Here is a 17,049-nt window from a genome sequence, read left to right on the forward strand (position 1 = left end):
GACAAACTCACCTAGAGGAACGGATTGTTCAGGGCCAGGAACCAAAACTTTTGACTGGCTTGGTTCAGAAGGGGTCACTTGTTGCTTTTTTTGATAGGTCTTCAGAGGTCTAGTTTCCTCCTGTATATCATCCACCAGCTGTTCCTGTCCGGTCATTCCATCTTCCAAAGGAGGATTATCTGCGGAATCTCAGGAGAAATATCGAAAGGAGGAATCAACACTGGAACCTCTTCAGTAAAACTCTCCCCCTAAGGAAGTGTAGGGAAAAAAAAGGAATTTGTTCCTGAAACACAACATCCATAGAGACGAAAAAACGACGAGAACTAGGATGATAACACTTATACCCCTTTTGTGTTGGAGGATAACCCAAGAAAATGCACTTTAACCCACGAGGATCTAACTTTCCATGAACATGGTGGTTCCGGACAAAGACAACACATCCAAAAACCTTAGGCGAGACTGTAAACACTACTGTACCTAAAAGAACCTCAAGGGGACAACGTTGGTCTAAGACTCGGGAAGGCATTCGGTTAATTAGATATGCCGCAGTAAGAACGGCTTCACCCCAAAACCGAAGAGGCACATGCATAGAAAACATGAGGGAACGTGCTACCTCAAGCCGATGTCTATTCTTGCATTTGGCAACCCCATTTTGAGGTGGAGTGTTGACGTAACTAGTTTGGTGTATGATGCCATGGTTTGCTAAGTAGGAAGGGAATGCACCACCTAAGTACTTAGTTCCGTTATCCCTACGAAGGATTTTGACTGTCGCCCCAAATTGAGTCCTAATCATATTATGAAAATTTTGAAAGCACGAGAAAACATCACTTTTTTGGTGAAGTAAGTAAACCCATGTGGTCCTAGTACAATAGCAATAAAGGTAACCATCTATGACCAAATACAGACACGGTCCGAGAAGGACCCCACACATCAGAGTGAATGACTGAAAAAGGAGTTTTACTACGATTATCTGAAATAGGGTAAACATGCCTGGTCTGTATGGCCAAAATGCATGCCTCACAATAAAAATCATTCAAATTACACCTTTTAATCAGATCAGGAAATAATTTGGACAAAATAGGTAAAGGAACGTGGCCAATATGACTATTTGGACAAAATAGGTAAAGGAACGTGGCCAATATGACTATGCCATTGTAATAAGGTAAAAAGTGCAGGGGAGGTGGAACTAGAGACCGTAGAAAGAGCTGATGGGGACCCATCCATTAAGTAGAACCCCCCTTTCTGTCTACCACTGCCAATCGTAAGCCCTGTTTCCAAGTCCTGAAAACACAATGAGAAGGAAAGAAAATTATTTTGCAGTTCATATCACGAGTAAGGCTATTAATAGATAAAAGATTAGCCGAAAACTTAGGAATATGCATGACATTTGATAAGGTAAGAGAAGGCGAACAGATAATAGATCCTTTCCTAGAGATAGGGGAGAGAGACCCATTAGCTGTTCGAACATCTTGAGCAATAGGGACAGATGAATATGTATGAAACAAATAAATGAGCCTGTCAGATGGTCGGTTGCCCCAGAGTCAATTACCTAGGAGGGATAAGTCAAATTGACATTGTGACAACCAAAAATACCTGTGGGGATTTGTGGATCAACAGAGGGATCAATGACAGAGGCTATACTCGTACTGGAAGTCGGTACTGGAGAAGATGAGTCAAGTCTGGACATCAATTGGCGAAGGTGCTGGAGCTCATCTGACAAAAGAGGTGTTGGAGTACTTAGGGTGTCAGAATTGGCTTGATTTGCAGATGTTTGATTGCTGCCCTTGATTCCATTTCTACCTCCTCCACGAAATTGTTGGACGTCCATGCAACTTCTAACACTTGTCCTTTGTATGGCGTTCTTTTCCACAATACTCGCACTTTACTGGAGGGCGGAAATTACCAGAACTAGATTTATTATTGTCTTAACCAGCGACCAATGCAGATCTATTAGATGTTTGAGTGTGTACCATAGCTGTCCTTCGACTGTCCTCGGTATCTACCATGGCATAGGCTTGAGCCAGAGAAGGGAAAGGCTCTCTAGAAAGGATCTGTGTGCGAATTTGATCAAATTCTATATTCAATCCTGCCAAAAAATTATAAACTCTCTGTTTATCTTCCCATTGTTGATAGGCAATAGCATCTTCAACATTCTTCAGTGTAAACTTCTCATAGAAATCTAAAGTCTGGTAATATCCTCGAAGAGTGTTATAGTACTAAGAAAGAGTAAGGTCCTTCTATTGTAACTGATTGATTTTCCGTCTAATTTCAAAGCACTTTCCATCGTTGCCAACTCTGGAGTATGTATATTTAGTAACTTTCTAAATAGTTGCCGCATCAGGAAGGAGGAGATAACTCTCTGCTATGCTAGATTCAATGGAGTTGATGAGAAAACCCATGACCAAGCATTCATCTGTATACCACTTGGAAAGTTGCAGACAAGGTGTGGAAGGTTTTGTAGAAGTCCCATCAAGATGGCTAGTAAGACCACGAGCACCAACAGCAAGGAAAACTGAATGAGACCATCTAAGATAATTTGTCCTATTAAGTTTCACAGGTGGTTATCGAAGTGGAGAAAACTCATGATCCTTATCAATGGAAGACATGGGAGAGTCTTCTGATGTACCAGATATATGAGATATGGGATCAACCATCATCGCAAGGAGAAATTATTCAAAAAGTCCCTGAACTTTTTCAAAATTTACAAAAAAGTCCCTGAAATTGTTGCAAATTGCAAAAAAAAATCCCTTCCCACTAATTCACGTGAAAAGTATCTCCTTAGGTTACCGCCAATTGGTATATTGTTGAATCAAAGTACACCAGGAAAGTTTCCAGGAAAGACTGGAGGGACACAACTGGTTCGCTTAAATACCAGACTTTAGACAAAATTTTCCTAGACTCGCACTTAATCACCCAAAATAAATTTTCAGGATACTCGGAAAAAAAACAAAACCTTGCTCTGATACCATGTTGTAATGTGAGGAATTGCTCCTCTAAAAGTATATCATTCACAAGACCCCAATAGGGTATTTATAGTTACAACCTAATTAAGTCCTATACTAAATAGGAAAATGAAATATAAAACAAATAGAAATAAAACTCTAGACTTATTAGGAAACATAATCCTATTCTAAATAGGAAACCTCAGTCTATGTTTTCAACAGTTTGGAACTTGGACTCCAATATCTTGCAGCAAGCCTTTCAACCATTGTAGCTCACAAACTCCACGAACCATAGCTCTATATTCAGCTTCGGTACTAGACAAAGCTACCACATTCTGTTTCTTAATTCTCCAAGTAAATAGATTATTTCCAACAAAGGTACAGTAACCTGAAATTGATTTCCTATCTAGAGATCAGCCCAGTCTGCATCAGTGTATGCTTTTACTTTTAGATTATCAGTGGGTGACTGGAGTATTCATTTTCCAGGAGTTCCCTTCAAATACCGGAGTATTCTAGTAACAACCTTCATATGAGCTAAATATGGATAATGCATGAATTGGCTCACTATCCCTACAGCATAAGTGATGTTTGGCCTAGTGTGGAACAAGTAAATAAGCTTCCCTACCAGCCTTTGGTATCTTCCTTTGTCCACTGGTTCTCCCTCCTTTTCTTTAAGTTTAGCTCCAGCTTCAATAGGGGTATCAACTGCTTTACACCCCAACATTCCCACTTCTGATAATAAATCTAAGACATACTTTCTTTGAGATAATAATATACATTTCTTTGATCGAGCGACCTCAATCCCTAAGAAATAGTGTAACTTCCCTAGATCTTTAATTTCAACTCTCTGCCAAGAAAGTCCTTCAACTTTTGAATTTCTTCACCATCATTCCCTGTGATGACAATATCGTCTACATAGACAATGAAAAGTGTGATGTTAGTACCTGACTTCTTGACAAATAGTGTATGATTAACATTGCTTTGCTTGTACCCAATAGAATCATTGCCTTCAGGAGGCGTCCAAACCAGCATCTAGGAGACTGCTTTAACCCATAAATTGACCTCTTCAACTGACAAACTTTCCCTGCAGTATTGTCATCGGAGAAACCATGTGGGATTTCTATATAGACTTCTTTTGCTTACTCCCCATGTAAGATGGCATTCTTTACGTCTAGTTGGTGCAAGTTCCAGTCTTTGTTCACAGCTACAGACAATAGAACTCTGAAAGTGTTTAGTTTCACAACAGAGGCAAAGGTCTCATGATAATCAATCCTATAGGTCTGGGTAAACCCCTTTGCAACTAGTCTAGCTTTCAACTTGTTGACTGATCCATCCATATTTTGTTTAACCACAAATACCCATTTGCAGGCCACTGGTTTTTTTCATGGAGAAAGTGTAACTAGCTCCCAAGTGTCAATTTTCTTCATTGCCTGCATTTTCTCTACCATAGCTGCCTTCCATCTCTTATCAACATAGGCTTCCTGCCAACTTTTAGGAACAAATACAGATGATAGAGAGGATATAAAAGCATGGTAGGAGTCAGACAAAGTTATAAGAAACATATTTAGCTATGAGATGTTGAGTACAAGATCTGACGCAATAGGAAGATCAGAAGAAGATACCTTAAGGGGAAAAGTAGAATCTGATTCTGGAGCAGGAGACTGAAGTGGTAACATATCACCTTTCTCCACCTGCTTTAGCCGGTTGTAATTCTTCCTCTGATAAGTTTGCACCTCCTTATTCTAGTCAATTTGGTTTTGAAAGACCCCAATAGTGCGTCTCACTGGAGTGGTCTCCCCCTGGCTAGGTTCTTCACATGGTTCAAAAAACGAAGGGGGAGGATTAGAGTCCTCAGGTATACTGGCCGAAGTCTCCCCCTGGTCAGGAAACTCTTATGGGATTCTTAAGTTGTGTTGTTGTGTGATAGGAATATCTAGAGTCGGAAAGAACACATCTCCTCTAGGACTCTCCCCCTGGAGAGGTGTATAGTAAGGGCAAGACTCATTAAAAATTACATCCATGGATACAATGGTTTTCCTGGGAGGAGGATGATAACATTTGTACCCTTTCTGAGTAGCAGAATACCCCAAAAATATGCAGTCTAGGCCGCGGGAAGCCAGCTTACTCTGGTGGGCTGTGATTCTGGCATAACACACGCATCCAAAAACCTTTTGGGGAATAACAAAAGAAGAGGCTCCCTGAAGAATCTCATTAGGACATTTAAAACCAAGTATCCTACTGGGCATCCTGTTTATAAGGTAAGAAACAATGAGTATATCATCACTCCAATATTGGTTAGGTACATTCATAGTAATCATAATGGAACGTGCCATCTCTAAGAGATGCCGATTCTTCTTTTCGGCAACCCCATTTTAGGCAGCCGTATCATAGCAACTGGTCTGGTGTATTATGCCAGAGTCAGAGAGATATCTCTGAAATTCACCATCAATATACTCTGTGCCATTGTCACTGTAAAGGATCTTCACAGTGACATTGAACTGAGTTTTAATCATATTATGAAAGTCACGAAAACATCGGAAAACTTCATTTTTTTTGTTTTAAAAGATAAATCCATGTAGAACGAGAGTGACAATCAATAAAAGTAACAAAGTACCTATGGCCAGTAATAGACACACGTCGACAGGGACCCCACACATCCTTATGAATTAGCATAAAAGGAATAGTTTTTCTATTATGAAGATAAGATAAATTAGTAGAACGAGTTTGCTTCGCAAAAATGCAGGCTTCACAAAAAAAATCATCCTCATTACAAGAAGAAACTAAATCAAGAAATATTTTCTTAAGAGTTCTTAGAGGGGGGTGACCTAGCCTACGGTGCCACTGATGAAGGTCTGATAATACCGAATGGACCTGATTAGAAGATGTAGTCAGAGCAGAAGTAGATCCTTCAATCGGCTCGAGCAAATAAAGTCCATTGTCTAGTTTACCACGTCCAATCACCTTCCCTGTGACCAGATCCTGGAAGACACAGAGAAATGGGAAAAATGTCACTTTACAATTCAAGTCATGTGTAAGACTACTTATAGAGAGCAAGTTAGTAGAGAAAAAGGGAACATGTAAAACTTTAGACAAAGAAAGTGATGGAGAATGTTGAATGGTCCCTTTTCCAGCAATGGAAGAATATGAACCATCAACAATTCGAACTTTATCCTTTCCAGAAGTTGGAGAATATTGTAAGAAAAAAGATGATAAAACTGTCATATGATCTGTGGCTCTTGTATCAATAATCCAAGGAGTGGAAACTGAAGAAACTTGGAAGCCTGTAAAAGTTTTACCTGAAGTAGCAAGGTAGGAGTTGGTTTGGTTAGTCGAGGAAGCTGTGGTAGAGGCTGTACCGGCAGTAGAAGACTGTAGAATACGTCGCAGAATAGCTAACTCCTCCTGTGAAAGACCAACGTCTGCAGAGGGTGTTGTGGAAACTGTCTCAGAATTATGAGCTTTCGGTTTTCCTCTTTTTTGCTTAAAATCAGCAAGCTTCCCATGGAGCTTCCAACAATTGGCCTTGGTATGATATGGTTTGTGACAGTGTTCACACCTGACAATCTGCTTAGTTGAAACAGATTTAGTGCTAACAGACTGTAAGGCTGATTTCTCCACAATAGGAGCATGAAGCATGGTTAATCGACGGCTTTCCTCACATTGAACAAGTGCATTAGACTGTTCTAGTGTAGGAAAGGGAGAACAACTTAATACTTGCACTCTGCTCTGATCATACACCACATTCAAACCGGCCAAGAAGTCATATACCCGAATTCATAGAACAAAATTCCATCGAAACTCGCAAAATTTCCACTGAAATATCCCATTTTGAAAAATGCGAAATGAAACTCATGAGGACCGGACAAAAGTCCTTAGTTTCGATCGAAACTGTTGAAATTTCGTCAAAACTTGTCGAAACCTCGAAACTTGGTTCAACCCAGTTGGACCAGCTGGTTCGCGAGGAAAAAAAATTCCCAAATTTCGTGGGAAACTTGGGCGTGGAAACCTAGGAAATTTCTTGGAAACTTGAGACTTTTTCCTGTAAATTTTGTAGCTTTCCCAAATTTTCAATTGTTTTGTTTATTTCATGTTTCCCCAAATACCCACGACAAATACCCCCTCCATCAAGACTTCCCTATCCAAAGTGCGTATTCCCTTAGGTTGGTTTTCTTAAGCATATTGATGACCAAACTCATAAAGTTACAGTTGTCGATTAACTTGACAACCATAGGCATAAAATGTCATGAGATGTCTATGTTCGTTGGTTGGAGGAGAGGATGTTACAGGCATAGTACTACTCAGGTCACAGGATGAATCCACTATTGGCACTCCTCTTAACACTAAGTTGTATTTTCCTTTTATTGTCAACTATTTTGAAGTTAGAAATTATATATTGAATGTTATGTTCTTAAGTAGTTAAGTTTATAATGTACTTTTTGGACAACTCTACATTGATGTTATGTACATTGAATGACATATCTACATTGATTTTTTAGCAAAATACAACAAATGCATTCTTTATACTTTAATTAGCTTAAATACAGGATCCCACCCCAAAATACTCTCTAAAACCTGTCGAAATTTGATGTCGAAACTCGTACGGAAAAGTCCTCGATTTCCTCGAAATTTCCCAAGTTTCCACCTAAATTTCCCATTTTCACCTGGTCGAAACTTGAGTTTCCCTCGAATTTTTTACCATGCCCAAATCTTATCAATGTGTTTTCTATAAGTAGTCACATCATCTGGATTAGTGGGGTGATAATCCCCATAATGATCCAACTCCTGCCAAAGAGAGCACAACTTAGCATAATATTGGGCCACAGTCAGTTCCTTTTGGGTAGTCTCATGAAGCTTCTTTCGTAGCTCATAAACCTGTGCATCATTTCCCAACTGTCCATAGGTTTTAGTAGTAGCCTTCCTGATTTGGGCTGCAGTATCAAGTAATAGGTAACCCCGGGCAATATTTGGATGCATGGAATTCAAAAGGAATGACATAATAAGAGTCATTTGATATCCATTTATCCTGTAAAACACCTGCGGTAGTAGGTTTGATAGTGGTGCTCGTAATGTGTCCAACTAGTCCTCTTCCAGGAATAGTTAGGTAGGCAGATCGAGACCAGATCAAATAATTTGTGCCATCAAATCTTACCGAAAGAGGATGAAGAGTGGGGTAATGTTCGGATCCAATGGGAGTAGTAGTACCATCGGTGGTTGCCATGTTGAAAGAATTGTTTGTAGTTCTTCAGTCTTCACCCCTTCAAAGTAACTGAAATGTCGCAAAATGCAATAGCCAAACCACCCAAAAAAACTTATAAATACCCCCCTCTCTCTTTCTCTCTCTCTCTTTTTCTTACTTTTTCTTCCTCGAAAAGTTAAAAACTATGAAAGAAATTACAAATAAACCAACCCTTGAAACATCAATAAACCAGTAGAACTAGTGACAACCAAATATATACCAAATATGGTTCGGCCAAAGGATGGATGGTCTGACCTGGTCTACTTCCTGCTATGGGTTTAATAGGATTAGGACTTCAAAAGCATTGAGGTTTACCTGGTATTCTCTGAACTTCCTCTTCTAGAATAGTTCCCTTTGCGCTGATGGATGAACGGAGATGGTCACGCTGCCGCCGCAGCAATCGACGGAAAAAGAAGTGTAGCTGACAACGGAATTTCAATCCCTGGTTCTTAAGTTCTGAAGAATTTCAGTCGCCACTCGCCGCCGACCAGTCTGAAAAAAAACTGACAACGGAGACGGAGAAGATGGAGACTAGGTTTGGTACAAAGATGGCTGCTGGCTGCGAAAGATCCAGAGTCGAGATCATAATAGGTTTTCCGCCACGAGCTTAGAAGTGTAAAGAGCTAAAAAAACAGCTTCGAAGCCAGCAAGGGAAGGGGCTGCGTGGTCGATACCATTAGGGGTTTTGTGCAAAGAGAGTTCGAAGAAAGAGCGATGGTGATGGCGATAGCGATGGAAGCAGAGATATGGCGATGGTGATGGCAATGGGTTTGAAGAACTGGTAGAAAGTTTCGATGGGTCTTCGATGGTCTTTCTACGATAGCGACAGCGAGAGAGAGAGAGGCCAGGAGGTAGGTTCGACACTCCCCCTTTTTTTTTTCTTTCTCACTTCCTTAATCGAATTTAGGCTGTGATACCATGTATAGAAACACGGTATTGGTAGAATGGCTTATGGATCAATAATCTCATGCCCTCTATTTATAATTAAGTGGAAAGTACCCTATTACAAGGAATAGAATTTTACATGAATACAAACTCTAATTGAACTCCTATACAATCTCTAATTGAACTCCTAGTAGAATCCAACAGTTGCATTTGAGAGGGCTTATTTATAGCCTTACATAAAGAAGACTTAAAATAGGACTCAACAAATCGAAGGCTAATTAGTACTCAACAAGGAATTCAATTTGGTGTGGAGTTCCTTGTTATACTAAGGCTCTACTCCCATAACTAAAAGATGACTTCTTATTAGAATCCCTAGACAAATGAGACTTGCAAAATTAAACTTCCTATCCTAGAAGGAGTCGAAATGGAATAGAATTCCAACTAAGACTCCTAAACAGACAAGGATTCTAACCACTAACTCAATTGAAAAACGAAAAGTAGATCCTAACTCCTAAGATTATAGTGAATCCATAGTTGTCACGGCGATGAGGCGATACAAGGCAGTTTAGGCTAGTTGAGGCGATGAGGCGATGAGTCGATGAGGCGCCCTCCGAGGCGCTTTTAAGGCGGTTGAGGCGTTTTAAGTGAAATTTTTTGTGTACATCTCATTCACTCTAATCCATTATAAATCTATCATATCTTATATAATAAAAAACTAATATTAGCCTACCTCAAGTCATCCAACATACTACAAACCACACATAGTAGGTCCTAAATAAAAAGTCGCAGGAAGAAACCAAGAGAAGAAGTCGCCTGTCGCTGGCCATTGCTTGCCGGAGTGTCGTCGCGGGAATCGAAGAGAAGAAGAGAGGAAAAGAGAAAGAGATTAGGATTAGAGTGAGAGTGAGAGTGAGAGTGTGAGTGTGAGATTCGAGTCAAGAACTTATTCTCTTTCGATTTTGTTTGTTTTTATTTTGATCACATGTAGCGTCATTATAAATATGCATATAGGTTAATCTATAAGTAATTCAATATATGCCTTCAATTTGGCATCTTTCATGTGATTTAAAAAAGAAAAAAAAGCGGACGCCTTAAGGTATAAGGTGTCCGAGGGGCCTGAGGTGACGCCTCATACCCTAAGGCGGTCGCCTTATTGCCTAAAAATAAGGCGATGCCGATTTGAGGCGCTTCGAAGGCACCCGGAAGCCGAGGCGACAATTAGGCGACGCCTTGACAACTATGAGTGAATCTAAGTATACCACTCTGCTCCAAGGAGGGGTGGTAAAAGGATCTACCCCCCAAGTGGTTCAGCCAGACCTTGGTTGCTGCATGCTTGTGGACCATTTGGGCCTAAATTATGGTCTGCGCTGTGGTTGTTCCTGGTTACGTCAGTCCTTCAAGATGTTAGGATTGTAAGAGGCTGAACTGGCTCAGGACTTCTCATTACTAGGTGGTGGGGATTCATGGGGTATATGTATAATTTAGTTAGTTTGTGTTTTTATTCTTAGATTTTGCTTTGTGGGCATTTGGGCGCTTTTTCTTCTTCTCTTGTTCCTAGAGGCTTGCAGTTTTTCCTTCTTTTCATCTTATTGAAGCTTTCCTAAATTACATGGTTGTTGGTTGGTCTACAAAGTTCCTATTGTAGTTTGGCATTTACATAGCCTACGGTTTTGTCTTGATTATTCATTTTATTTTTTGTTTGTGGAACTTTGGTGGACACTCCTAGGTTCTTGGTATTAGGTTTTCTTCCCTTTTCAAAAGAAACTTTCATGTATGAATATTTGACCTCATGTTACTAACTTGTAATATTACATTTTTTCTTTGAAATTGTATCAGTGGATTCGATCAAGTGGGTTCGAAGTGATAGCATTGTCCTCGGATGCTTTCAGTTGACTGAAAATGGCGGGGAGGAAGGTTACCTGGTTCAAGTTATCACTAGCAGAGATGGGAAAATAACTGATGTTAGTAAATGATCCCTCGATTGCTTATCAGACTCCCCACCCCAGCGGACCCCATTGCGGCTCTCTTCTTGTTTTCTACAATATGCTTTCAAAGTGGTTGCTGTGATTCTTAAAGCTGTCCTGTATAGATCATTATGCTCTTATATCGCTACTGTATAAAGAATTTGTTGTTTTTTTGATTTTTGAAAATATCTTTCGTTGTTTGCTTATTTCAGTCCAACTTAGTTGTTGTGATCTGTTTTTGATTGTTCGAGAACTGCAGGCAAGTGTCAGAATTTTTGTTTATATGCTTCTTTTTATAATTAATTTCCTGTGCAAGATTTATGCACAGTTGTTTTACTTAAGAACAGAAGATTTAATCTGTCCCCTTTATGGTTGGACCACTTAACGCTTTTAGTGCCAACTTCTAAGAGAATACTTATGGTGATGGTTACCCTGATTTGACAAATTATTTGGTAATTTTTTGAAACATAGTACAGATGCTTGCTTTATGTGTTGCTGACAAGGTCTAGAGAAACTATAATTTGTCCTCTACTTGTAAATAACTCTTTATTTGTCTATAGCCAATGCTAGAATTGATTAGAGGTTGTTTTCAATTTTGTGCAGTCTTCAAGCCTCTAGTGATGAGTCTTTATGAAATGTGGAAATTTAGAAAATTTTCCAATGTTCTATCAAATGCACGATTAAACTGGATGTCAAATGCATCCGTCAAATGCATCCGCTAGTCATTGGAAGGAAGTGATGCTTTGGGTATCTCTATGATGGAATTGGGGATGTAGATCTGACGGATTTCGTTATTTTAAGTTGGCATTCTTAATTCAGTCACTTGGCAATGAATATCATGATGTGTACAGTGAAGATTTTCATTTCACAAATTAGAAGTTGATATACTTCAAATTCTGTAGCTTTCATTTTTAAAATAATCATAAAATTATAATTTAATTAGCAACCTGCAAAATGTATTCTGGATATATACTACAATATAGAGAACCTATGGAGAAATCTCAAGAAACATGTTAGTACTATTTGGGAATGTCTCAAACTTGAACCTAATGTTCAGCCATAACATAGGATTCTTGAAGAAATCTCAAGAAAGATGTCATGATGTGAACCAACATTCTCCCATTGGCCAAAACCCTAAGTTGGGCCCATAACCCACACATGGGGGAAGCCTCTCTAGGCTGGCCGAACCATGAAGGGGGGCAATTTTTTCCTTATTCCCACATTAGACTAATTAATCCTCTATTTTCAGCATGTGTCTTTAGTGAATTTGGTTTTAATTTCGGCATGTGAGTCTTTAGTTTTCTAATACCAGCATATGTAATTAAAGTCTTTAGTTGAAAAAGATTTAGCATGTGTCAATTAGAGTCTTTAGTTAATTAGGATCTTGGTTTCGTGACTTTCGTCATGTGTCAATTATTAGTTGGACAGTTGTGATCAAGTGTAATGGGATTCTAATCTATAATGGTGTCCCACTTAGGTTTAGAGTCTTTTAGTGGGCTATAAATAGCCTATTCTTTCTTTGTAAAAGTTATGTCTGATTATTTAATAAAATTAAGTTGAGTTAAAGATCATGGCCTTGTGGAGGGGCCAGGGTTGAGTAATTAAGAGTTTGGTTCAAGGATCAGCATCTCTGTCAATAATTCCAGCATCTTCTTCCAATCTCCAGCATCCATCAAGAATCACAGCAGGTTTCAAGTACAGTACTGTTAGCCCCTTGTCCCTTCTCCCCAACACTTGCAACTTCCCCCACCCCTTCGCCTTCACTCCCAGCCCTCCCAGCCTGTCCCTCACCTCCCCTAGCCCCCGCAATGCCTTCCCACCCTCCCCTGTCCTGCGAAGGCATCCCCACCCCATTCCCCTGCTGCCGCACGCCTGGCAGCATCTTCCCCAACCCTTGGCAGTCCTTAATTCACTCCCCCAACCTCCTGCGACTCTTCCTGGTCACTCCCCCACCCTTCCGTACCATGCCGCCTCTTCTTTCCCTCTCTTCTCTTCATCTCACCCTCCCCTCCCCTCTCTTCTTCCTTGCGACAGAGTCAGAAAAACAGAAAACAGAAAACAGAAAACAGAAAAGAAAAAAAGAGAAAGGAGAAGGAAGGAAAGAAAAGAAAAGAAAGAAGAAAGAAAAAGGAAAATCAAGGAAGAATAGAAGAGATCCTTTTTCCCTTTCGAAACTCCAACCCAAATGCATCATAGAATCCCTTCTCAAACCCAATTCTTTTTGACACCCTAATTTTACCTTTCTTCCCAATTATCCTAACACATGTAGATTTTGTGAAACCCTAACAACCCTTAGGATCCCAATCATGGTTGTCAAGGCGGCAAGGCAACCAAAGCGATTGGGGCTTTGCTTAGGTGATCAGGTGGTAAAGCGGAGCCTAGGCGGCCAAAGCGGTTTGGTCAAATTTTTTCAATACAAATACTTTTAAACTACTTTTCAATACAACTACTTTCTATAATAAGCTAAACAAATATTCAATAGTCACATTCATTGAAAAAAAAAGCATTCAAGAATCATAATTAGGAAAAATTATTCAAAAAAAGAACACAAACCTAAGTTCATCTCATCAAACCATGGTTGTCAAAGCGTCTGCCTAGGCATTTACTGATTCATTGATTCTTGATGTTAAGTATGGTTTATGCTTCACATTCTGTTGCTGACTGGCACGGGGTCCCACTCCCCGGTGAGCGGGCGGGGGTCTGGGGAGGCCGCCTCGGCGGGGGTGTGGGGGTAGTGCCACTGGAGCAAAAAATAGGTTCTATGTCACTTTGGGCCTTGGAGTTTCTTTGCAAATTGGGTGTCAATTAAGCGGTTAAAAAACCGCTTTGCCACCTAGGCACCTAGGCAGACACTTTGATAACCATGATCCCAATGTATCTCCTTGTTTTTCCCACAATTCCTCCATAAATCTATTCCACCCATAAGGATTTTAAATTTATTTGCTGGAAGATTCTTGGCAAACCTCAAATTTTAGGAGTTTATCTTAGAAATCCTAACCCTATAATCGGGTTCAAATCATGTCGATACCTTTAACCACCTTAATTATGTTGGTTTGTATCAACGTGAACAACCAAACTTTATTTATAATAAGATACGAGTACTGTCAAAACAGAAAGATTTGATGTGGGATATTACAGAATAATATCCAATCGACATATCTACGATTATTATACATGAATTACAATGCTCCCCCTCAAATTGGTGCATAGATATCAATCTTGCCCAACTTGTTAATATTATAACAAAAAAACTCACTTAAACCCTTAGTGAAAATGTCAGCTAATTGATTGCCTTGAGAGACAAAGGAATGGAAAAAAGGAAATGTTCAATTTTCCCTTTGTTGAAATGATGGTCAATATCCACATGCTTGATTCTATCATGATGAAGAAAATTGTGAGCATTGTTGAGCTAATTGATTGCGTGTGGAAGAATTTAAAATTCCTCTCTAGGTACTGCCTTTGAGTAGCACTAGATTTTGTCAACAAAATTAAGATGTGATGAATTAAGATTATATATATTGGCTAACTACGAAAGCTATAATAGGTATAGTGTGATATAAGTAAATGAGTCTCGTGTAAACAAGTTTATTGCAAAAAATCTACCCAAAATACTTAAGGTTGTGGTTCCTCTTCTGGTCAGTCCAAACCAATTAGACTTCATACCTAGTGGGAGCATAAATCGCAGCGTCCTCTTATGCCGTGAGTTAGTAAGGGGTTCTGAAAGAAAGGCTCATCCTCCTTCCACTCTTCTGAAAATTGATCTTCCCAAGGCTCTTTACTTGGTGAGATGAGACTCTATCAGTAGCATTCTTCTGAGAATGGGATTCACAGAAAATTTTATGCACTGGATCAAAGCCTGCATATCCACTCCCAGCTTCTAAGTTCTTGTAATTGGTAGTTTTGTGGGTTACAGCTCTTCGTTGGTAAGCAACAGACAGGGGTACCCTATGGGATTTTTTTTTTAATCTTTTCATAAAAGAACTGTAACTATACTTGACTCTACCTAAGGCATCGATATGACCTACTAGTCTTCGACCGTCTTTTAAATTTTGATTATACCTTGACTATTTTAAATGACTTTGACACCAAGGCCCACAACTAAGTGGAGGACCATGAGCAGATGTTATGTCTTAACCCAGATCTAACTTAAGACTCAAAAATAGAAAACATAAGGTCTGTATAGGGGACCAGGTAGCCATAATGCCAGGAGAAGAATGCCATACCAAACTACTCTGGAGTCTGCTCTGTATCTAGTGGTGGGCTGACTAGGAGAATTGTGGAGACTGGTAACTCTGCGGCACATGCAATATTCCCTATACCTGACAAATCACTTTTCTGTACATATTTTATTTTTATATTAGCTGCATTTGGGGATTGTGTTGATGCATCTTCAGTGATATTCACTGTGTTGTCATATTCCTTGTTATATGGCTGATTGATCGGCTAATAAATTTAATTTATTTGTCTGGTGATAGGACCATATTAGTCAAATGTTTCTAGAAGCGGATCAACATTGTTAATTTAAAATGCAAGTTTTAATCAGCAAGATGGCAACCAGGATGCATTATTCTGTTGAAGAATTTTCCATAGCTATGACTTTTGAAAATGTTAATTAATAATATATTGAACATAATTAGATTCAAACATTGCAGTCAAATCTATGCGCTTCTCCGTAACATGTGGGATGGTGAAGTGTTCTGATTTTCTTTTTTCCTTAGCAATGATCATATCTCTCTTTTTTTCAAATTTCGCATTCACTCTTTTTTCTTGAGGCTGGATAATTTTATGTTTATGATTTTATGATTTTTTCTTTTTCTTGTTGTTACAGACTTCTTCCAAGCATTTTGTTCTGTGTTTCAGTGATTTATTCCCTGATATAGTTGATGATATGTTGCCCTTCGGAGTTGGACAGTGTTTGTTCCTGAGCTATTTGGAGCAATGGTACGTATACCTAAGATTGTGTCCAAAATAAGCTGTTCCTTGATGTTTATTTGTATGCATGCATTAGATGACTGGCTGATTCCACTTAAATGGGCCTGAAGAAATAAACCCTTAGCTCAGTGTTTTCTTACTGTGCACTCATGCTCTTCTTTTCTTTTAATTCAGTATGAGATATCAGATCCATTATTCGAGCATGTGTGCATGTGTGGGTGGGTTTGGACGGATACATAGATGGAGTTCGCTGTTTAAGTAATTGTGAAGCTTAGCTTCCCTTGCTCATCCTCTCTGTCTTGCATACCCTGGGCCATGTTTTTGTTATTTGTAACAAATTCTAGTTTATGTATTGATGTTGATAACATTTTCAATATGGCATTGTTTTCTGCAATTTTAAACTGCCCTGTGCATACGATAAGTCATAGATCTTTACAACTTTGTTTTCAGAATACTTTTTCTTTTTGGTCATGGTGCATCGTAGATCTTTGGACTGGAACAGTCGGACTCATGGTCATTATAAAGAGTAATAGGAAAAGGAGGAAAAGAGAAAGGGGAAGGGGGTGAGGTGAAAGGAAGAAGGAGCAGGTATGGGGTGGGCGAGAGAAGGGAGAAGGTGGACAGAGTTGTAATGCGGAAGTCGACCTTGAACCGGATAAACCAGCAGGAAATCAATTGTGACCAGGATCAATACAATAATGAATACAAAATTTACTAAGTGGAACTTTTCTTTTTTGTTTCACATAAGAAAAAAGAATTATAGAAGTATAAGATGGGTGGATAGAAGTAGGAGGAGGAGGAGGTAGAGGGATGGGCTATCTCAGCCCTGAGTCTCTCACCGACAGACAGCTATCTCAGCTGTTGAACATGGCTTCCTCCATAAGCAATGGCAACATGGACCATGGTTCAAGGTCTCACGAGATCTCAGTTTCATGAGACCTCTAGTCAAGATTAGGTATGAAAAAGAAAATATAGGAAATCTCGGCTTGGTTCGAGTTTCCACTTAAATGCCCGGTCTCATTGAGTCGAATGAGATCTTGTCTCGTCTCGACCCTCTTGGCCTCTTTTCTTCCCTAGCTGCTGTTCTTCC

The 17,049-nt window shown here is 39.5% G+C and overlaps 1 protein-coding gene across 3 annotated transcripts in view; it reads left to right on the top strand.

Moving 5' to 3' along the window:
- Nucleotides 1-17,049, top strand: part of LNO1 (Nuclear pore complex protein) — a 92,161-nt gene that overhangs the window by 23,046 nt on the left and 52,066 nt on the right. For all 3 annotated transcript variants that reach the window (XM_089138895.1, XM_089138897.1, XM_089138896.1), the window contains 2 exons: nt 10,900-11,024; nt 15,856-15,968. In XM_089138895.1, the coding sequence (XP_088995021.1) occupies nt 10,900-11,024; nt 15,856-15,968 (238 nt within the window). The remainder of the gene's footprint in view (nt 1-10,899; nt 11,025-15,855; nt 15,969-17,049) is intronic.

This window comes from Hakea prostrata, chromosome 10 (assembly GCF_041222555.1).
Source record: "Hakea prostrata isolate BN-2017 chromosome 10, UWA_Hpros_2, whole genome shotgun sequence".
Lineage (NCBI taxonomy): Eukaryota > Viridiplantae > Streptophyta > Magnoliopsida > Proteales > Proteaceae > Hakea > Hakea prostrata.